We start from the raw sequence: 23,228 nt of genomic DNA on the forward strand, positions 1-23,228 counted from the left end.
ATGGCTCCCCTGTGTTATATCTCCTGTGTTCTCAGAGCATTTCATTCCTCCCTGAGGTCAGGCCCTGTCCTGACTCATCACGCTGGTCTTTGTACATGTCTGTTGCTGCAGAAACTGGGCAGCTTGTACCATTCAGGTGTCACACTGTCTCTGTAATGCCAGCACCTAGGTCTGTGTCTGTCCACAGAAAATGTTTGTCAAATGAAAGGATTAATGAATATAGTGATAGCATGTCATTGCTTTCCTGAAAATACAAAAAAAAAAAAGAAAAAAGAAAAACTATATGTAAAACTCACATCAAATATAACTTAAGCATGATACTTAAACAACTAGTTTTATTAAAAGGAAAACTAGATATTTATCTAGGAGAAATCTATTTCAAAATTTCTTTAATGAAAGTGATTTTATAATATAATCCAGGCTGAAGGGAATCTGTCAACTTCAGAATCTTGTTCCTTTAAAATTTTAACAGTAAGAGAAACATGCATTTACTTCTGAACCACTTTCACTGACATTAATACATTTGAGCCTAACAAAATTGAAGAAGCAACAGCATGGCCAATCCAGCTTTTCTCCTTTTTGGGAGACTCACAGAGAATAAAAACAGTGGGCTGAGGTGTTTTTGTTTGTTTGTTTGTTTGTTTGTTTTTTCAATCTTGTCAGGGTTAAAATGCTACCCTCTTTAATCTATCAAACAACTCTGCAAAAGAGTGTTTTGGGTTTGATGGGAGCCAGGTGGGCTCTTTCTGCGTTCTGGAGCACTTACATAATTGGCGTGTAGTACAGTGAAAAACTCGGGATTGGTAATGAACTTCACTGCTGGGGACTGCAGCAACAAGGTGATTTTTTGTGAGTTCACTGGAGAAAGTGACCCTTCTCTCCTCAGATCTGAAAAAAAAGTGAAGCAAAGCAAAGGATGCATCAGAAAAGGCATTTCAAAGACAGTGCTTCTCTCTACAACAGCAGCACACAAGCCTTCACCCAGACAGCTGGAACAGACTGTTGTTCTGAATGGTGATCTGATCAGGTGTCACAGTGATAGGAGCAGGTGTCGTATCACTTTGTGTGTGCCAGTTAAGAGTCATTGCTTCCTAAGAGACCTTCTGCATAACTTCAGTTAGGCTCAGGTCCTTGAACATCTTGTCCCTTTTATTACCATGACTTTGCTTCTTATTCTCTTTATGAGTTGCTAACCATAGCTTGGCTGTTTGCAGGAAGGAGCACAATTCTTGCCCTCCCTGCATCCACACCCACCTGTACAAGACTGCAGCTTCTCCCCTTGGGGAACTGGGCTAGCCTTGTGCCTCTCCCCTTGGTGAATTGAGCCAACCTTGTACCTTGCATTAAGAAACAGGATTTGGCAGAAGTTCTGAGCCAGGGTTTCAAGAAGTCTGTGTGTCCCCACTCTCTCTGAGAACCCTGCACCTCTGTGAGGACAAGCTTGACCTAGCCTGGTGCAAGATGAGACACTACGGGGAATAGGGACAAGCCGGCCCAACTGAGGTCCTCTCAGGCCGGCCAGCCAGTGGCTGGTTTGATAGCTGACCCAGGATGCATGTGTGAGCCCTGCGGAGCTCAGCACCAATGGCTCACCTGTGGGAAAGATGCAGGACTGGGAGTTTAAGGTACTACGCTTTGGGATAGTTTGTTACACAGCAAATGCCAAGGGATCTAATACCAAACTCAGAAAGAAATTTTCTGTTTATTGTTTTCCTAATGTTTTTCATTACTCAACCACTTTACCACATCTCTCCCAGAGGTCGAAGAAATTAATAACAGAAAAACCTAAGCCAGTAAGTTTAGCTACCATATCTGGTAAAATGAATAGAATGGATGCAGTTACAATTGTTGGTGGGACTGTGTGCACACATGAAAATGTCCACTAATCTGCATCACTGTAGGCAGCTGCGAGCTGGCAGAACGGGAGGCACATTCCTGCTTGCTCACTGCTTCTAGTGTGCTGTCATTTAACCCAATTTAAGAGAGAGGGGATTATTAGGATGTCACGGTGATAAGCTTACGTCATCACAGGTATAAAAAGCTGAAGGCAGTCTTCTATGCCTTTCGAATATTCTTGTCTGAGCTCCACTCAGGCAGATTCAGAGACATGAAAAGCAGACCCCTGGCAGATGCCTCGCCTACAGTATTAGGTAAACAGACTCCGGGGTGGAGTGCGTCAGGTAAACTCTCCGGAAAACCTCTTTACTCCAGGTTGCTCCCTCAGGGGGAATTGTATTTTATTCTAAATGCAAACAAATAATTATTCCCAGTGTTGTCATGCGGCTTCTTTGAAGTAGACTGTGAAATTTCATTGCATGTTTTATCTATAAGTGGAAAATCCTTAGGACACCGACAGATAAATTTACTTAACAAGAAATGATTAGGCCACTGAACAAACTGCCTTGATGCACAAGTATGAGTTCTCTTACTGTGAATTCACTTCTCCTTGATGTTCCTGGTAGGAAACTCCTGTCTGTTTCTCCCTGCTGGCACCAAGCCTCTTTCCCCTCCACCCCGACCTCCCCTATTCTATTCCCAAGGCCCACTGCGAGGCACCATCCCACAAGGCAGGGCAGGGGCTCACACTCTCTGTCACACTGCCGCTGAATGCCATCCCAGGAGTCTCAGTCCCCCTCCTCCCATACCTAAGCTTGATTGAGAAGAGTCAGCCTCTGAGTCGCTCCCACCGCCTCCACTGCCTCCTGTTGGGACCTGCTCACAACTTTGGCCTCCAGAATCTTCTTCTGGTCTCTCTGTTGCAATGGTTCGCTGAATATTTTGATACCTTTGCATCAGAAAATGGAAAGACAGGAATTAACTTTTGCTTATTGGCTTATTGGGGGCTGATGTTCTGAATCAGATAACTGGAGAAATCTGTGAAGAATTGTCTTAGATGTCAGGAAAGAAATGCTTAAAATTCCCATAAGATACCAAAACAATTAACAAGACAACTATCTCTGGATGGCCACACTTCTTTTTGTTTTGTAAACTGTGATGAGTTTCAAGTATAGTGACATTTTACACATCGACACAAATAATAACTAGTCACAAAAAAAGCCTCTGCCCTGAATTAAACAAAACCAGGCTAAGTCCAAAATAATGGTACGGGAAGTAATTTAAATGTTATGACTAAGATATCACATTACCTTTATGTTATTGTGACAAGTCTACAAGCCAGAATAACAGTCCTGCTCACTTACTTTTCTCCGACAGGTAACTGATACCACGGGCAGGGATTGTGGAAATATTAAATGTTAGACACATGCTGGCTGACAAATGAATGTTTTCTGCTGATTTGAAGGCTCATTTTATTTTTCTTCCCCAGTTGGGGATTCAGTCAGTTGGCAGTTGGCCAGGTACTTACTAAATATTTACTAACTCTTCCAATATGCCCAGGCTGTACCCTGGACTTTTAGATCAAAGTCAGGATGAGAATAGGATTATCACCCTCTGAACATACACAGTCAAGACAGGACAAGGAGGGGGACAGAATATAAGCCATGACTCTAGCAACGTGAATTAACTGTCCTGATGTGTAAGACATAGATGTGGAAACACCTAGCTGCATGTATATATATACGTGTGTGTGTGTGTATGTATATATATATATGTGTATGTGTATATATAAAATATATATGTGTGTGTATATATATGTATATATACACACACATATATATGTGTGTGTATATATATATGTGTGTGTGTGTATATATGTATATATATGTGTGTGTGTGTGTGTATATATGTATATACACACACACACATATATATACACACACACACGTGTGTGTGTATATATAAAATATATATGTGTGTGTATATATATGTATATTTATATATACACACATGTATATACACATGTGTATATGTATATGTATATGTATATATGTATATGTATACACATATGTATATGTATATGTATATGTATATATGTATACACACATGTATATACACATGTGTATATGTATATGTATATGTATATGTATATGTATATGTATATATGTATATGTATACACATATGTATATGTATATGTATATGTATATATGTATACACACATGTATATACACATGTGTATATGTATATGTATATGTATATATACACACATATGTATATATACACAAATATACATGTATACACACATGTATATTTATATATATGTATATTTATATATACACACACACACGCATATATATTTTAATGTTTATATATTTATTTTGAGAGAGAGAGAAAGAGAAAATCCCAAGCAGGCTTTGGGCTGACAGTGCAGACCCTGATGCAGGACTCGATCCCACAAAGTGGGACATCATGACCTAAGCCAAATCAAGAGTTGGACACTTAACTGACAAAGCTACCCAGGCACCCCACCCAAGCTGTATATATTTTGAAGTCAGTGTGAACCTTTTGGGAAGCTTGTAGGGAAAGAACATGGACTACCATGCACAGAAGGGTTCACCTGGGGGGCTCTGAGATGTGTAGGGGTGGCATCAGGGTGTGTGGTTCCCGGGTGGTACTAAGGCATCGGGGGGGGGGGGTGGGGAGTGCTGACAGGATGCCCTGGCCACAGTTTGAATGTGATTCTCTAGGCACAGAGTTGCCAACTTGACCTGTGTCTGAATCACCTGCAGCTTTGTTAAAGCACAGATTGCTGGCCCCCCCTCCCAGAATTTCTCGGATCCAGAAGGTCTGGGGAGGGAGGAGGCAAGAGTTTGCATTTCTAACTCATGCCCAGGTGATGCTGATGCTATTGGTCCAGGGACCAACTTTGAGAACCACTGATGTAGGGGCTGGCTAGCTGCTGAAAAAGAGAGAGAGGCTGAGCTATGCACTGAGGATGATGACGCCATCTGGGTGGGGAATCCATTGGAGGAGGAGAGTGTGAATTAGGGAAAGCAGCTGGGAACCAGCCACAGCAGCAGTCTAGGCTGGAGGTGCTAAAGGCTTGGACCCGGGCAAGGATGGTGGGTCATGGTGGCTCTGCAGGCATGCTGCTGGGGGGGGGGCACCCACACACTGCAGGGATACTAAGATCTCCTACCTCTGCCCCCAAAATCCTCAGAGAAATTTCCTAAACCTCCCTGCCCCTGATAGCCTGCTCTGTGTAATTCACACTGTATTTTGTAGGCAGATGTCCAGCTGTGTTGTTCCCCTGCTCTCCTTCCTCCATGCCGGGTAGCCCCCTTTTCCTCCCCATATAACCTCTATTTTGCCTAATGTCTCAGCCTGCTGAGGCACATGACCAGGGTTCAGCTTCCCTTTTCCTCAAGGCACAGCAGGAATGGGAGAAAAAGCAAAATTCAAGAGAAATTTAGCCATAGAATTTGTGTGATTTTCCAAGTAGACTCAACAGGACTTGGGGTCTGCCTGGATGTGGAGGTTGAAGACAGAGGACACAGTTGTGAAGGCAGGTGAAGGAGTCAACACTTAAGAGGAGGACAGGCAGGTGGGGAGGGAAAATTTGGTGTGGATTTGGATATTTGACTTGGAGGTCATTAAGATCATACAAGTGACAACAGCCAAGGGAACGTTGGTTGCTATATGAGTCTTGTGCCCAGGAAAGAGATATGAGGGTAGAGGAAGAGGCATGAAGAGGAGGAGAGCGAGAATCTGGGGAGCAGTGAATAACCAGGTCTCCAAATACAGTCTAACATGGGGCGAGGGGGATGTACCATTATAGACAAGGTCTGTTGTGACAGGGCTTCTGAAGACCAGTGACCTCTTTCCCTGACCTTAAAAAAGAATTTTTTTCTCAAGTGTGGTCTCTAGACCGAACACTTGGGAGAGAATCAGCTGAGTAACTGTTATAATCGCAGATATTGAAATAAAATTGAAATCTGCATTTCTAAGAAGTTCTTCGGGTAGCATTACCTACATCTACATTTAAGAATCACTGGTTGTTTCTTTACATTGTATTTTATCTAGAGAGGCTCAGCCACTCACTCCTGACACCTGTCAGAAGACACCTTCGCCTGTAGCAGTTACTGTGAGGCATTCCTGAGAAGGCCTCTAATAAGAAAACATGGAGGGGGCAGGAATGAGCAAAGAATTATACAGAGAAATACCCATGTTTATTTACCCCCTTGTGGGGAAGGTCAGGAAGGATGGCTGTCTGAGGTGTTCTCTTTGTTGGAACTCAGGGAGTGCCCCATGGTGGGAGTAAGTGTGCAACTTTGACCAGGGGAGGAATGGGGCCCGCCAAAGATCAAGGGAGCTGCTGTCGGGAGGATCCCCTAAATGACTCATGGCAGGTTGCATTTTCCAAAAATGGTTCAATAATATTTTTAGTCCCACATGCTCTTCTAGAACCTTCTAGACTCATCTCTTAAGAGGTAGAATCAATGTCCCCTCCCTTTGAGTCTGGGAAGATCGTGTGGCAACCTTGACTAACTGACAATAATGTAAGTGACAGTTTGTAATGGAATGCTGTAGCCATGCTGTGAGGAAACCCAGGCTACACGGAAGTCCACATGTAGGTATTCTGGCTGACAGTCACAGCTGAGGTCCCAGCCAACAGCCAGCATTAACCTCCAGATATATGGGTCACCAGCCCCAGCCCACTCTTACTGCAACCATAAGATACCCCGAGAGAAAATGGCTTCACTGAACCCAGTCAACCATGAGAACAATGACAAGTAACAATGATGATAATAATAATGATGGTAGCAATAAATTATCATTGTTTTACACCACCAGGTTTGGGTGGTTTGTTACTCGGCAGTAGATACTCAGAACAGAGCTTAGACAAACAAAGTTGTAGCCTCACATTTCCTTCCCAAAGAGCAGTGACCACAGAAGAGAATTTTAATGAATAAATATGATCTCATTTGATGATGAAGATGTCAGTAATTTCGCAACCTGCTGTGTCCTCAGTTGGACCTTGGTTGTCTTGTGCCTTACTGCCTCAAATTTCAGGTACCACCCTGATCTTTGCTGAAGTATAGGGGAAGTTTTGGGGAAGAAGGTCACTCAGCAGTTTGTGGAGGGATCACTCAGCAAGGGCAGGATGGCAGCCTTAGAGGCTTGCTCTGCTTTAAAGATGAGAGAGGGAGTCAGAAAGCAGGTTCTCTTACATTTCATCAAGAACCATCCTTCAGTGTCATCACTGACTTTTTTTTTTTCAGCAAAAGGCCAAATTTTATATAAAGAGTTTATGGAAATTGGTAAGAAAGACAACGGGAATATCTAATTTATAAATGAACAGCCCTCCCCTCACAGGCACACACAAAACCAAACAAGGAAAAAACCTTCCAAAACCAAGCCAAAGCAAACAAAACCCAAACGAAGCCCAAGAACATACAACTCTCAAGGGAGGAGCTACACTTGGTAAAAGAAAAGCTTAAGGAAACAAAAGTTGACCCTCTCTGTAAGAAGTGAAACTAAAGAAGAACCAAAGTACCAGGAGCACCTCTTAGGTCAACAAAAACATACCAACAGACAAGACGAAGTAAAGCTATTGTTGCTGGCATACTGAAACCGCAGAAACACTTTAAAAAACATTTAGGCATTGATATCAAATACCAAAACCACAGTGATCCCCCTTGGCCTGCTCTTTTGGGACTATAACCCCCAGGAAACATTCTACATAAGACAATACTAATATTTAACAGGACCTTTAGCCTCATCCAAAATAGTGATAAAAAGCAGCAAGGAAAACATCCAATAAAATGGCAAATTAACTAAAGTACATCCATTCATTGGAATACTACACAACCATCTAAATGATACTCTTAAGGCTATGTAGCAATAGGAAAATGCTTATAGTGTGGCAAGTGAAATGTGAATATAAAACTAACTATATTTTATCATCACAACTATGCAAGTCCTGCGCATGTACATGGATATTAAAGAGAGGTAAGATTTTTTTCAAAGGTCAACCTTGGGGTGGAAGAGTTACGTATACAGCATTTTTTTTTTCCTATTTAAAAATTCCATTTCTCAAAAATAGAAAAACTTCATCCAAATAACTAAAAAACCAACCTTAAGTATATTATTTAAAATGTGAATATATACTTCTATCTTCTGTTTGCTCAATAAATATCTGTGAAGGTAAATTTAATTATTTCAGGATATTCTGAAAGTGTAAGAATTAACTAAAGAAACTGTCTTACACTGAGTCCTGTTAAACTCTGGCACCATCCCAGGCACTGGCAGGGATACAGAGAAGAATAAGATGGAAGGTAAGGACTGTGCTCGAGGCAGGCACGATCAGTCATAGGGTTGTAGTAGAGGTGACCACGGGCTCTGTTTGGAGGGTTCTGGGAAGATTTCCAGGACCACACGATGTTCTCATTGAGCCTTTGCAGAATGGAGACGGATACCAGGTGGAAGGCAGGCAGTGAGGGATGTCTGTGCAGTAGGAGCATGTGGCAAAGCTATAAAGGCTGGGAAGGGTGTGCTAAGTTTGGGGAATGGCCAAGTTTGAGTGTGGTCACCATAGGCTGCTTTGTGCACTCTGCATTTCTCAGTGTGTGCCTCCTTGCACGAACACACCTGACTTTCACAATCATGCTGTCAGGAGTCCAGGGAAACTCCTTTGATGGGGTCCAGGGCAGGCCACCTTAAAGTATGCCATTTTGGCATATTGATTATTTTGAATTAAAGTTACTTAAAAACCAGCCAGTGCAGAAGGACACTCTGACCCTCCTCTGTTCTCCTGAAAGCAGGAAATGAATTCGCCTTGTGAAGGGCACCCTTCCTGTACCCGGAGGCTGGAAGTCATCCCTATCACCAGGGATAGGGAATCAGGGTGGGGAAGACTGTGTAAACAAACCTTGTTACTCTTCACTAATTTATTACCCCAAGCCGAAACTTTTGTCTTGTCAATTCTTCACCCCCTGCCCCACCCCAAATGTTTCTTTCTCTAAAAGATATAAAAGCTGTCTGCTTTGGTCACTTCTTTGAGTCTCATATTTCTAGGAGCTCCCATCCATAAGAAATTAAGTTTGCTTTTCTCGTGTTAATCTTACGTCAAGAACCTAGAAGTTTCCTTCCTTAGGAAGTTTTCCTCCCCTACATCTTCTTGCAACACTGACAATATTTCCGTTTTGCTGTGAGACAGTGATGGTTGTAAACTCCTCCCGATAACCAACTGCAGGTTATCAAAAACTGACCCCCGTGACTGATCACATCCGTGATGGGGAAAAGACTGGCAGTATACTTTCTGTGGCTGCTGTTATCATGCCAAATCACTAAAAAAACGTACAGGCTTGAAAGTGATAGCTTAAGATAAGTGCTGAAGAGCCTGAATACTTATCTCAAGGTCATCTGACCTTTCCTTCCCTAAGTAGGCTTTTTCACAAGAAATAAGTACTTTCTCAAATCTTTAAATTCCTTTTCTTTTTATCTGTCCAGATGGATGCAGCAAAACACAACTTCCTATTCCGCAAAGTCTGGCTGCCTCTCCCAGAGTGTTGGGCTCCATGGAGGGCACAGGAATTTACACATTAAAGCCTTCAGAACTTCTCTAGAGGCCTGATTCAGGATGGACTTGGACTAATTTTTATATTATACAACAAGAACATGATGAACTTTCATGGATTTTTATGTCAGAGGTCAAGGTGCTTACTTTGCTTTGATTTATTATTTTCTTCTAGTGCTCAAACTGCACCTCTCATAGATATAGCCTGGTGATGCTCTCCCAATTTCAGCCTCTCTGTTCTGGCAAGACAGACCTAGAGACTATTTCTGCCTATGGAATTTCAACCCGGGCTCTACGTAAAATGAGCTTGCTGTGTCCTCTACATTTTTATTTACAGGAGTTTGGTTGCAATCATCATGAAAGGACTCTCCCATGGAGTTTTGGTGCATTCATATCTAGTAAAACTGGGTTATCACAAGTTCCTCTTGTAATGTGTTTTCTTTCTGTGGGAATGACTGTAGAGAAATACACTGCCAATGAAAATCCTTCCTGATTCTCATTTTGACTTTATTTTTTTTAAATTTTTTTTTCAACGTTTATTTATTTTTGGGACAGAGAGAGACAGAGCATGAACGGGGGAGGGGCAGAGAGAGAGGGAGACACAGAATCAGAAACAGGCTCCAGGCTCCGAGCCATCAGCCCAGAGCCTGACGCGGGGCTCGAACTCACGGACCGCGAGATCGTGACCTGGCTGAAGTCGGACGCTTAACCGACTGCGCCACCCAGGCGCCCCATCTCATTTTGACTTTAAATGCTCGGCTACTGATGGAGAAAAAGTGGAAAGTGAATGTCTTCCCAATGCTCAAGCAATTAAAGAATCCTGATGATTTTTACCAAATCATGCAGCTCTGTGTACAACAGTAACTAGAAGTTCAAATTTTTTGTCTCTGTGTATTTTTTCATAGGACTAAATTGTCCACTTTATTTTTCTGGCTGATACAGTTAATTTCCAAAGGAAATCTGCTATCAAGAGATGTGTCCCTCAAGCCCATGGGGTTCCTTATTCTTTATAATTCCTCCCAACCATTCCTTTATTTCGTACTAATGAGATGGCATGTAGAGACAGGTGAAGTCTGCATTCCTGGCTACTAAAAGTATCCCAAAGCTGCAGTCTTGGCCTGAAGCAAGAGGTCATACGATGCTCATGCTAGCTTACAGCATGAGAGAAATGTTATGTTGGGTCTCATTTACAGGTTAAAAACAAAATGGCATCTTTACAAGTTAAGTAAGGGTCTAGCTTTTAGACAAAACAATTCTCAAAAACTGTTTTTAAAGATTTCTTTTTCTAAGATGAAAGCGTTTTAGGAATTACTATTTCTGAGTATATAGCAATTAGGAGACCAGGGCAAACATGAATACAGTGATTTATAACAGGGTTTTTTTTTTTTTTTTTTTTTTTTTTTGTCTCCAGGCAGCTTTTAATATTCTATGGAACCATCCTTGGCATGTTTTCAGCTGTTTGAGTTCTGGACCCTTTTGAGAGTCTCATATGGACCAGTCGGACAGAAAAACGTGCATCCATATATAATTTTGCATACAATTTCTGGAGGGTTCATGGAATAGGGGCACTCTCAGAAAATACTGGGCAGGGGGCGGGCGTTCTGGGGGCTGTTGGTTTAAGAACACCTCGTTTCAAGCAAGTGCCATCAAGAAGTTCAGAGGATTGTCTATGCTTAAATGACATTCAGACTTTAGCTTGGCTCCTGCCACCAAATTCTGAGTCTAGCTTCCCAAGTACCTACTGTAAATGGTTTTCTTAAGATACATAATTACTTCCCAGTCTCCTCATACAATCTGAGCAGAAAAGTGTAAGAGGGGGCTTCTCTGGCTGCCACTCTCCTTTCCCAGTGCTTCACAGGGGCTCACTGCATGCTGATCACCAACCGCCTGTTGAGTTGCTCCATCTGCTGGATGGACCCCGATCTCCGCATCCCGTCGGGGGTGGCTGCTGCTGTCGGCCGCTGCCAGGTGGTCGTGCGGTTCACGTGGTCCACATAAAAGACCCGCCCGTGGCTGTCAATGCGAGCTTCCCAGTCTAGTGTGTAATAAAAAGGCAAAAATAAAAATCAAGGACAAACTATTGATTCATGTGAAACAGATACCACTTCCGGGTCTTCTGTGGGTAGAACTCCCTATTGGTTACTGGCTGAAGGCCAGACACTGCTCACAGCACCTGCCCTGACTTCTGAGGTACTGGTACTGAATTGGCATTCCAAAAGAGAGCCTACTGGACTCAGCCTCTCTGCTGGGCCATTTTAAACAGTAACTGTTTCCTCAAATATGACCTGTGTTAAAAAGTCTAACATTTTCTAAAGAGAAAGGCTGATATTTACTTTATTTCTTCCTTTAACAATTTCCATCATGTCAATCTTGTTGGCTACTCAACTTACAGCTGGAAGACTGGAAGCATCCTGCACTGAGAGTGCACAGTCTGATGCTGGAGAATCCTTTTTTTGCTAAATCTGAGGGACAGCAACTAGTGGGTGAGGGAATGATGGCCCTCATGTTCAAACCACCTTTAACTACAGTTCTAAGATACTGTACCTGAAACTTCAGAGGACCTCTATTCAATACTTAGCAACCTTGATTGATTGCCATTCCTCTTGAGAGGAAGAATGGACGGATTTGATCCCTTCAAACCATCCTTTTGACAAGTTGTAGGTTCACAGTGTATATTCAACCCACCTGTGGCTGCCAAATATCTCTTGACAAAACAAAACAAAACAAAACCAATAACGACTATTAACACACATCAAGCGCTTAAATACCTCTTTGTTGATAAATAACCATGGCAAACAGCAGAGGGAGCCCAACACTAAGATAAATTCCTTTACTTCTCAGATTTCAAAACCAACAGACTAAAAGGTAGAAGCGTGGATGATACACTACATAATACATATGGGGGTGTGTGTGGGTGGGTGGAAAAGTCCTCGAAACTGGGAGAGCTGGAAATAATACATACATATCTGAGCTTCACACACAAGAGCAATGTCTGCTGTACAGCAATGGGCAAAGCTTTTGGAGTCCACATGTGAAAACGTGCTGGAAATAACAGCTTCATGATAAAGTTATGCTGAAAAATGCATTGGATTAAAGAAGAAAAAGCAAAAATGGCTGCAAATGGAGGGAAACTATTCAGCTTTTTGAGTGAAAAAAGCAATAGCTTTTGGGAGTAGGTCAGATATTAACAATTCTATTGAAAAATGATTATTCAGGTAATGACATAGCAACTCTCAATTTTCTTAAGGAAAAAAATCAATGTATTTGGTTTAATTTTGGTATTACATGTGCATGGTACATCTGTTTGTGAATATTGTGGCTTATGTCTGACATTTACCTGAGGAATTGTCAAATAATGCCCAATGAAAACCAAAATACCAGAAAACACCAAATTTACCTTATCTAAGACAAACTGAAGGAAAATGCAGTCAGATTGTATAACTATATTCTAGGAGGTGTTGATTGAAATTGCTTACTATATAATCCAGCTCAACTGTTAGTTGTAAATGTTAATTAGCTCACTGATGAAATTGTGCATGTGTGTAACTACTAGGTAATGTTGGAATTTCAGTGATTCCCAAATTAGTAGCAATTGGACATTTTTTTTCTTGAATTCAACATGACTGTCTTCCAACAAAGAATGAACATTAATCTTTGAAGAGTATTGTGGTCTCTAGTTCAATTAAACACACTCCTCCCAACACTCTCTAGGAGTGATACCATGCCAGGTCCCCTGGACACACTGCTGAGAAACTAATGCCTCCGCCCTCCAGGTTCCTATAGTAAAGGAAGGATTCCTTCAAAGACATGGCTCAAGTCTCAGAAATTTGCTAGGGAAAACATTAGAGAATAGTGCAGTGGTAATAACAATTTCACTGTACAAGTTTCCATATTTCCAAATCTCTCATGGAAAAGGATGGCAAGCCAGGTGGACAGGCCATCCTGTCAATATATTAAACAACAAATAGTGCTAATTGTAAATGCATAGTGCTAAGTTCTTACAAATATTCAGAAAGCAATAGCGAAGTGCACTTATAGATTATAAGTGTATTTTCTGGATTGCTCTGTAAAGAATTTACTTTCACATATTGTGTAAAGAAAGACAGAATTTCAGGCCTCAGCATGTCCTGATGGATTTAGGACTGTGTTGTGTAAATAGATTTCTGCCAGTGATTACCTTAATGATGGTGGGGCAAGTTAGGGTCATTCATTTGTGACTGAAAGACCTATAAGATACAGAAGTATATCTTTTCCAAGAAGTCTAGGAACAATGTAGAGCCTAATAATGTATCATTTTTAGTTATTATACTAACAAAAGACTGTGAAACTGTTCCTCCCCCCCTTTTTTTTCTTTTTACTTTAACAAATGCAATACCATGTTTGTAGTCTAGACCTTTCCCTTGAACTTCAGCCACATATCCAATTGCCTTCTTGACATCACTATCTGGATAACATCTCCAGTATAACTTGATCAAAACCACACTTCAGATCGTTCCCACCCAAACATGCTCTATCATCAGCCTTCCCTTCCCATGTCAGTTGAGGGCAACTCCATCCTTCTAGGTTAAAATTTTTGAGGTCATTCTTGATTCCTATCTTTGTCTCACACATCACATCACATCTGTCAACAAATCTACCTACAAAACATATGTCTAGAACTTGACCAGTCCTCACCATCTCCACTGCTCCCACCTGGGCCTAAGCCACCACTGCCTCTCACCTGGGCCACAGTGATAACCTTATGTTGGGTCTCATGCGTCTGTCCTTCCTCTTCCAAATTTAACGCCAACAGAGCAACCATAGAAACCTAAGTCAGAGAATGTCATTCCTTTTCTCTACATCTACAATGTTCCCCTTTTATTCAGAGTAAAAGCCGAAGCTTTTAAGTGATCTACAAGGCCCTCTGTGATCCGGTCCCTGATATCTCCCTGACCTTAACAGCCACTGCTTTCTTCCTTCCTAAATCCATTCCAGACACACTGTCTCCATGCTGTTCCTCAAACCTACCAGGAAGGCAGTTCTCTTTTCTCAGAAAGCTCTTCCTCCCCAAGGATAACCCTCTTACCTCCTCTAAGGCTAGCTTCAAATGTTGCCTCTCAATGAAGCCTACCTGACCACCCTATTTAAAATGGCAAACCAGCCACCACCATATACTCCAAATTCCCCTTAGCATGCTCTGCTCATGCTCTGCCATAGCACTTATTACCATCTAACATGTTATACTATTGCCTCATTCACTCTTCTTATTATTCATAGGTCTCTGTCAGGCTAGACTATCAGCTCCATGAGGGCAGGGATCTTTGGTCTGTTTTGTTTGTCTAAGATAGTACTTCACACAGAGTGAGCATTTAATGAATATTTGTTGAATGAATATCAGTAATGAAGTCATCCATGTACTATATGAGATTACCTAGAAAATTCTGTTGTAAGGCTTCACTATCAGCTTCTGTAATATTTTTCAGGGTTGCATGAACAGAGAATTGAAATCTATGAACTTGTTTTCATTATTGAAAGCAGCTTGTATAAAGCAATTATTTGAAATATACTTACATTCAATTATTTACAAGGTTTGTGTACATAACTAGTTATTACTCTTGCATGGATTGGAAGTCAATTCATGCATACATGCATTGATAGGTTATTTATTGTGGGGAAAGTGTTCCTTCACTGGAGAGAACATGTTATAGATATTTTTACATAAGTGCTAAGTAGAAAGTATAGACACTGAAATTTTACTAGTCTTTTGTGGACTATCCATAAATCAATGTATAAATAAAGAAATCAGTTATCAAAAGTTAAAGAACATAATGTTTGCCTTGACCCCCCCCAAAACAAATACAGTGTTCTTTTAAATGTTTACATATTCAAGGTATTTATTGCTTTGTCAGTGATAAATTACAACTGAATAGGACAAGAATGGTGCAAATGCAAAATATATCACGTTATCAAGAATCGATGCATCAGGGAATAGGCATTTTTTCTTAGTTTTGCAGTTTTGCAGTTACCAGAAAATGATGTGGAATACCATCCCTAAAGATAATACGCATTTTTTTTTTTCTGGAAACCCCTAAGAACTACAGAAGAAATTTGAGACTGTCTCCTATTGATGGAAGTTAATAGTAAGGAAAATGCTTTCCTTCTGCCGGGTGGAATGTTTTATTATGTGGAGGTGCCTGTGGCATAATAGGTCCAATGGAGAACAACAGAATTATTCTATTTTGACCTGTGAACTTTTAAATATGAAATAGTAGAATTTAGGACTTAAAGGTCAGGTACAGTTTGCAAGGACTAGTCAAGTCTTGTAAAGAAATACTCTCTGTTTCAGAAGGTGAGGGGGCACTGAAAATACTGGGTTCTCTTCAAGACCACATACTGAAATCATTAGTCAAAAATGCCCCATTTTTTATAGTAGTAGGTGCCATATTGATTTTTGATCACAGTGTGAAGTATGGAGTTGGGGAAGAGTTTGGATGTGTACATACAAGTTCATACTGACCTGTTTAGACTTGATAGGAAGAATTAAGACATAGATTTTAAAAACTAAAGCTTACTTGGTGGAAGAGGCTCATCGATTGTTGGGTAGTGATGATGTTCAGGCCTCAAGGAAGGAAGCTGGCTTACTGGCTGGGAATTATGGAGTATAGGACATTCACCTACGGACAAGATAGTCAAGACATTCAGATTCACTCATTGCTGCAGCAACGCCATCAAAAACGCATGACCGTAAAACAAACTAGTACAAGAAAAAAATCCCAGGATGGGCAATCTGTTTTTTATGTCAGTTTGCTACATTTACAGTCATTCATGAGAGAGGGAGTAGAGGGCACTTTTTTGTTTCAAACCCCAAAGAAAATAAACACTTCATGACTATGATCTGTACCACACAGACCAATATGTGGGGATCAGGGTCTGATTCTATAACCACCTGACTTTTCTTTGATGGGGAGGTGGCATCAGACAGGGACACAAAAGAAAATGAGCAGAGCCTGACTCTAGCCCAGCTAAAGAAACAGGCCTGTCTGAGGGAAGCGTGGCATTTCTAAGGTCTCATAAAACTCGGTGAGCCAGTGTAAAACCATAGGTCCTTATCTGGATCGGTTTCATCACAGGGCTGCTAAGATGCTGTTTTTCAGGTTTTGTTTTTGGAATGAGATTCTTAGATGGTGCCTTTCCAAGATGGGGCTGAGAAACTGGTGGGCCAAGAAGGCATATTCCTGTAGTATGGGAGCGTAGGGGCTGGGGTGGGGAGTCAAGCAGGTATGGAATCTTGTGATTGTTCCAGATTATCTTGAGGAAAAACCAGACAAGTCAGGGTGCTCTGGAAAGAGAAAAGGACAAGAGACGAAGGAAGTAGATAAGAGGCAGGAAGACTGAGACAGGAAAACTTGAAACACAGCAGTGGGATAGAAGGAAGAAAGACGGACATGGAGAGATTTTAGAAGTAGACATATCCACAGAATGCATGCCTCGATTATTATAGACATAGCTGATATTATTGTCATTCACACTTGTAATAGACTGAACAATGTCCTAAAACGATGTTCCTATCTCATGACGTCCTCAGGTCCTGGTAATACTGCATAAGAGTGGCTATGTGGAAGGCAGGCCAAATCACCAGCTGTTTGGGGCATATTATCAGAGGCAATTGCTCTCGACCTTTGGAGAGCTAGAAGGGCCACGAGACAGCCCCCATTCAGACTGGTATCCCTCCAGCTCACACGCTCATGGCTCTCTCAAAATAGCCCCTATTAGCCAGAGGACAAAGGTCAGGCCTTCTTCTTCCTCTGCCCTCCATGGCTGATGGAAATATCACGTGTTCCATTATCCCTTGAGTCAAAAAGGGTAGAAACTGAAAACCGGTGGTTAAGATCTTTATGGGATCTCACATTTCAAAAACTTCCTAGAATGTCCATACATGGAAAGGACGGTAATTTCTTCTCATTCTGGATCCATAAAACTGATGAAATTAATTAGGAAGGAAGTTAGGCAGGTTGAATTTAGCAGTTTGATTCCTAGAGCTAACTGTAAAGCAAAAACAGAGATGTATTCAGGAACAACGGATCCTTTTAAATGTTAAGTATATAGCATGGTTTCTTGTGCAAACTTTGGTATGTGACTCAAATCCTGGGGTGGAGTCTCAGTGCACAGCTCCTATGAACTGACTCCTGCTTCAGACAGGGGTTCTGTTTTTAGTGGATCTCACACTCATGTTTGTCGCTGTAGGTGTTTCGTGTCAGAAACTAAAAAGCAATGGCACAGTTGTTATGTCACCAGCTGCTGCATTTTCAATTTGGTTTCTTAAAAAGAACAACAAACTTACCTCTTGTAATTAATTCAACCAATCAGGTTAATTACTCCTCCAAGCTAGTGGAAACATAATATTGCCGCTCGCTGGGGTTAATGGAGCTGACCCCGCCTGCTCGTGAAACCCAAGCAAATGCAATGATGTGACGGGCGCAGCTCAGCCTACTGAATGGATGGAGCGCACGAAAGAAGCAAGCGATTCTGTCCTGCAGAGGCCACGGCTCCACACACTCACCCTTGCCTCAAACACAAAGCAAGTGTTCAGAGCTGCTAAAATCCCTGAGAAGGAAACATACTCCACTTAAAAAGTTAGCCTCACTGCTTATCTGCTTGGAAGAACCCTCACTCAACGAGAGTCAAGCGCTTCATATGTATTATCTCATTTAATCCTTCCCACAACCTTTTGAAATAGATTCTACCTCTGCACCCATTTCAGACAAGGGCATAGAGCACTCAGGTAACTCGGCTTGGGTATCACAGCCAGAAAGTGGCAGGGCTGAATTAAACCCAGGAGGCCTGACTCCAGGGCCCGATCTCAAATCACAACTTTATATTGCTCTTTTCATTCAATCTGCGGACAGCTTTTTAAAAAAGTATTTTATGTTGAGGTTAAAAAGGAGATTTTCACGGAGGGGGGAAAAAAAGCAAAAAATAGATACAGAACACATCTTCCCAAAATTGCTGCAGATGCAGTTTTGTGGGCATGGGTATGGTAAGTCTACCTTTGCTAAGTTAACTGAAAGAATTTGCAATCTTAGAAGTCACAGTAAGGGGGCACCAGTGATTCTTGTGGAAGAAGATTCTTGTGCAAATATCGGGTGGGTTGTGGTGAAGCCCTGCTTTCTCAGAGCATGTGCCAGTGAGGGACAGAGCCACATCACTGACACAGGTAGCTCAGGGGCTCACTGCTGACAGGGGAGAAGATAGATGGGCTGTGAAGAAGTCACGCACCAACATATGCCCAGCCTTCGTGAGATTGACAGTCTCAGGAATCTTCGGATTGCCCCTTGCAACCACCTGAGTGAAGCCTGTAGGTGCTTCTTAACCTCTTCTGAGTTTATAGTCTGCAGAATTCAGGAATTCAGAAATGTCTTTAGAAAACTTCCCTGCAAAGACTTCCACTAGGTCTCTGAAATGCTTTCCTGTCCTTTCTGTTAAAGAGGAGTTTTCCCCCATTGGGCTGTTAGTCCCTCAAAGGCATGGGCAGCGTTTTGTTTTGTTTTGTTTTTGTTTTCATAATGCCTTTATATATGAAGGCAATTGTTTACTGAGCCAATTTTCAACTAATCATATGTGGGTTGTCTCCCAACGCAGCAGTCAAAATATGTACCATAGGCTGCAGCAGGTTGACAAACTACGAATCTGGCCTTGTTTTTATATGGCTCTGAGCTAGGTAAAACTGTTAAAAAAAAAAAAAAAAGAGTAGCCTTTGGTGAGAAGAGTTGCTTAATTTTATCTCTTGATCTACAAAGCCTGAAATATTTATTGTCTGGCCCTTTATAAAAAAAGTTTGCCGACCTCTGGACTAAAATATCCCTGCCAGCTCCTAGTTGCCCCCTTTATGTGTGTATCCCCAAATCTCCTTATACTATACTTATTTTTAATTGTTAATAATTACTGAGCACCTTTCACACGTTCTGACACTGATCCATCTCCCTGTGCTCAGCACATAGCATCTGGCCCAGAACAAAGGGACTCAAAACATCCACATTAAAGAAAGGAATTGTCTGTCCCGTTTTCAATTGTGCCTTTTCCTATTCTATGCCACTATGGTTTCCTCTCTGTGTTTCTCTTTCTTTTCCAGTCTCCTCGCACTTCTCCTTAGCCCATGTACCACTTTCTGAAATGTAGAATTGGGCATTGCTAAATACTCAGGATGAATTTTTGTGCTCACTTTGGTTCCTATAAAAATTTATAGGTGTCAGGAATTTGTGTAGGTGCTAAGAATGAAACATAAAGAAAATACAGTTCTGGCCCTTGATGAGCTTACAATCTAGAGACAATACCACCACCTTTGGAAGCTAATATAAGCAGAACAGAAAAATAGCAGAATCTATATTTTTTGCTCTTAAAACAATTGAATTATTTCATATTATTTTGTGCCCTTTGAATTATTTCCCCCATGTCACTGTCATTTGACAGGAAAATGGTTCCCAATTCTGGATAAAGAAATGTGAGTTAATTTTACATACGATTCCACAGGCATGACTAAAAAGAAACATCTTGAGTTAAAATACTGAATACATTTTAAACCTGAAGGTGGCAGCTTTTAGGTTAGAATCCCACTTGAAACAAAGCAATTTATGAATTCCTGTTATTTTTCCTTCCATTAGCCAAAATAGCCAAAACAAAACAAAACTAACAAAAAACAACAAAAAACAAAACCGTAATTAATTACGATAGCTTTGTAATGTAGTTTGAAATCAGAGAACATGATGCCTCCAGCTTTGTTCTTCTTTCTCAAGATTGCTTTGGCTATTTGGGGTCTTTCATGGTTCCATATAAATTATAGGGTTGTTTGTTCTATTTTCGTGAAAAATGCCATCAGAATTTTTATAGGGATTGCATGGAATCTTGCAATCTTGCAATAATACTGCTTTGGGTAGCATGGACATTTTAACAATATCGATTCATCCAATCCATCAGTATGGAATACCTTTCCATTTATTTGTGTCTTCAATTTCTTTCATTACTGTCTTGTAGTTTTTCAAGAGAACAGGGAACAGATTGATGGTTGCCGGGGGGAGTGGGGGTGAGAGAAATGGGTGAACTGTTTTTGTTTTTGGATTGAATAATAGTAAAAAAACAAAACAAAAACAAAACAAAAAAACAAAACCAACAATAACGAGAACTGAGCAGACAGAAATAATGACAAATATATGTAAGCTATACATATCCATATGTACACAGGCTAAGTTAAATTCTAAAGCAGAGGTAAAATCAATGTTCTTTCAATTTATATTAACATTTATTGCTAATCTTCAGTATGTTTTGGGAAGTGAGCAGGTATTTATACATTATCCACTGAATGTTGATGAATATTTTCTGCTTATATCATGAGATACTCCTGTTGGTGCTCTGGTCACTGTCAAAACTAGAAAGGTAACATGTACACTAACCAGTTCTAACGATTAGTTAAAACAGAGATGCACACATACAAGTGCACACTCACATGAGTGTGCTAGTTGTGATTCTTGGTGTCTACCTGAGAGGTGGTGGATGTCTGCTCTTCACAGTCACGAATACTTACATACACATATACGCATGCACACATACATGTACAGGACAGGCGTACATTGCCCCAGCAACCCCACTGGAGACTGATCCTCTCACTTGTTTTTAAACCATGTTGGTGACACCTGTGTCCCCCTGCTGGTCCTATTCTCACTCTGATCAGGTTTGAGGTCTAACCTTCTCTCCGATTGCTTGGCCCTGCCACGGGGGATTCCAGACCTTCCACGGTTCTTGCCACGCTGGCGGCGGGGGCGGCCAGCTCGTCGTGCCACGGCCCGGCGCCATTTGCCGACTCCGGGTCCAGCTCCGGGCTCTGTACCGAGTCGGGCACAGATTCGAACGCACTGTTCTCCTCCTCCTCATCGTCTTGCGACGAGAAGACGGTGCTCTCAGAGATCTTGGCGCTGTCCACGGAGGAGAAGCGGGTGTGGCTGGCGAACCTACTGCCGTTGTAACAGGAGGGGCTATAGCAGGAGGCGCTGTAGCAGGAGCTGCTGTAGCAGGACGTGCTGTAGCACGAGGAGCTGTAGCAGGAGGGGCTGCAGCAGGACGTGTCACAGCCCTCGCAGCTGTGGTCCCCGCCCTGCCGGGGACTCGAGTCGCTCTCACTCCCTGTGCTGGGGAGCGTGTCGCCGTCCGGGCCCAGGCCGTTGGTCAGGCCGGAGTGGCCGGGGGTCGCCGTGCCTGGAGTTGCCCCCTCGAGTTCCTCCCCATCCTCTTCGAGGGGAGGCGGCGCGGCAGCTAGCGTGTCCACCTCGCTGAGCCCGTCCTTCTCCGAGGCGTCCTGGAGGGTGGCCTCCTCCTCGGCGCCGTCGTCGCTCGCGGCGCCGCCGCCCTGGGCGGAGGGCATGCTGTGCAGCAGGGTGTGGATGCGGATGTAGTGTGTCCGCGGGGTCTCGGGGTCTCCGCAGGCGGACGCGATCACCGTCTCCAGCTCGGACACCGGCAAGGAGCACGGCCTACTTTTCCTCTTCACCGAGGCCCGCAGCTGCAGCCTGTCCTCCCCCTGCCCCAGGGCGGACACGTCGCCCTCCTCCTCCTCCGCCTGCTCCTTCTCCTCCTCTCCCCCCGCCCGGCTCTCTGTGGCCTCTTCCTCTGCCTCGGGCTCCCCGGTGCCGCCCGGGCCTTCGCTGTCCTCCAGCAGCCCCGGTGGGGGCACCTCCCCACCCAGCTCCAGCCGCTCCGCCAGTTCTTCCGCACTCAGGGCGGGCTCGGCGTCCTCACGCCCCGGGCCCAGAAGCTCCCCAGCCCCGTCAGGTCCCACAGAGCCCGCGCCGTCGTCTCCTGCCTCGTTGGTACCTGCCGCTTCCTCAACCGGCTCGGCCAGCTCCAGGCTCCCGTTCCCGGCAGCGTCCCCGGCGCTGCCCTGGCTCGGCGGCTCGGGCTTGGAGCCCCTGGGGAGCTCCGGTGCCTCGCCGGGAGGCTCCCCGCGGCTGCTGGCCAACAGGCTGTTCATGGGGCTGTCCTGAATGTCCGCGGACTCAGGCTCGGCGCTGAGGGACATCTCCTCATCATCTGCGGGCGAGAAGAAAATGTCATTTCTTCCAGAAGAGCGCATTGTGGGTTTAGTGTATTAGTGTACTCTGCCGGCCATGTAAGCCATCCTAAGGGATTTCTGCGTGAGGATATTGGATGTAGGGTGGATGAAGGTTTCTCATAGGCCAAAGCTCTGCTAAAAAAATCTGTAAGGACTTCTTCTGTTAATGACAATTTGCTGTCATGATATATTTCAGAATTCTGTTTCCAGGGAATTCATAGTTTTGGTTAAAATATCCAAAGCCTAGAACTACCCAGTTCCCGGCACATAGCGGGTGCTCAACAATGTTGGCTTGGCGGAAGACTGCGGTGAAGCCGTGGGGGGTTAGAGGGTCTTGCGCATGGCAGTAAGGTTAATACTTGCTCAGAGTGTTTCCTCTGGCTGGGTCCACCAGGTGGCAGAATGGGAAAGCTGGGTTTTTAGTAACTACAGAGAAGAAAATGGCTAGTTGATGGGAGCAACCACAGTCCTTCGGTAGCTCAGACCCGGAGGCCTCCAATATTTGCAGGTTATTGCAATGGAAAATAAACAAGTCTCCACATCAAGCAACCGTTTAAGGAGCAGCAATCACTGTTTAGTTCTCCTTCCTCCCAGGTGCTTTATCTATTGGATCCCCAGCCCAGTGTGAACTTCCCATCTCAAAAGCACTAGTGCAATTGACTCATTCAAGAGGAATGATCTCTCTTGGTGAGCCATAGGCCCTCTTTTTTGCTACAGTGAGGGAAGAGTCAATTTTA

General features: G+C 43.0%; 1 protein-coding gene across 1 annotated transcript in view; it reads right to left on the bottom strand.

The window, feature by feature from the left end:
* The window catches only part of HECW1 (HECT, C2 and WW domain containing E3 ubiquitin protein ligase 1), a 240,934-nt gene that overhangs the window by 84,731 nt on the left and 132,975 nt on the right, over positions 1-23,228 (bottom strand). The window contains exons 8-12 of the mRNA XM_047096449.1: positions 21,132-22,469; positions 15,968-16,069; positions 11,301-11,451; positions 2,646-2,785; positions 767-888 (exon numbers count right to left, since the gene is read on the bottom strand). Of these exons, the coding sequence (XP_046952405.1) occupies positions 767-888; positions 2,646-2,785; positions 11,301-11,451; positions 15,968-16,069; positions 21,132-22,469 (1,853 nt within the window). The remainder of the gene's footprint in view (positions 1-766; positions 889-2,645; positions 2,786-11,300; positions 11,452-15,967; positions 16,070-21,131; positions 22,470-23,228) is intronic.

Source organism: Lynx rufus, unplaced genomic scaffold, assembly GCF_022079265.1.
Source record: "Lynx rufus isolate CCGP_SWC_20201006 ecotype Redwood Valley unplaced genomic scaffold, mLynRuf1.p SCAF_4, whole genome shotgun sequence".
Classification (NCBI taxonomy): domain Eukaryota; kingdom Metazoa; phylum Chordata; class Mammalia; order Carnivora; family Felidae; genus Lynx; species Lynx rufus.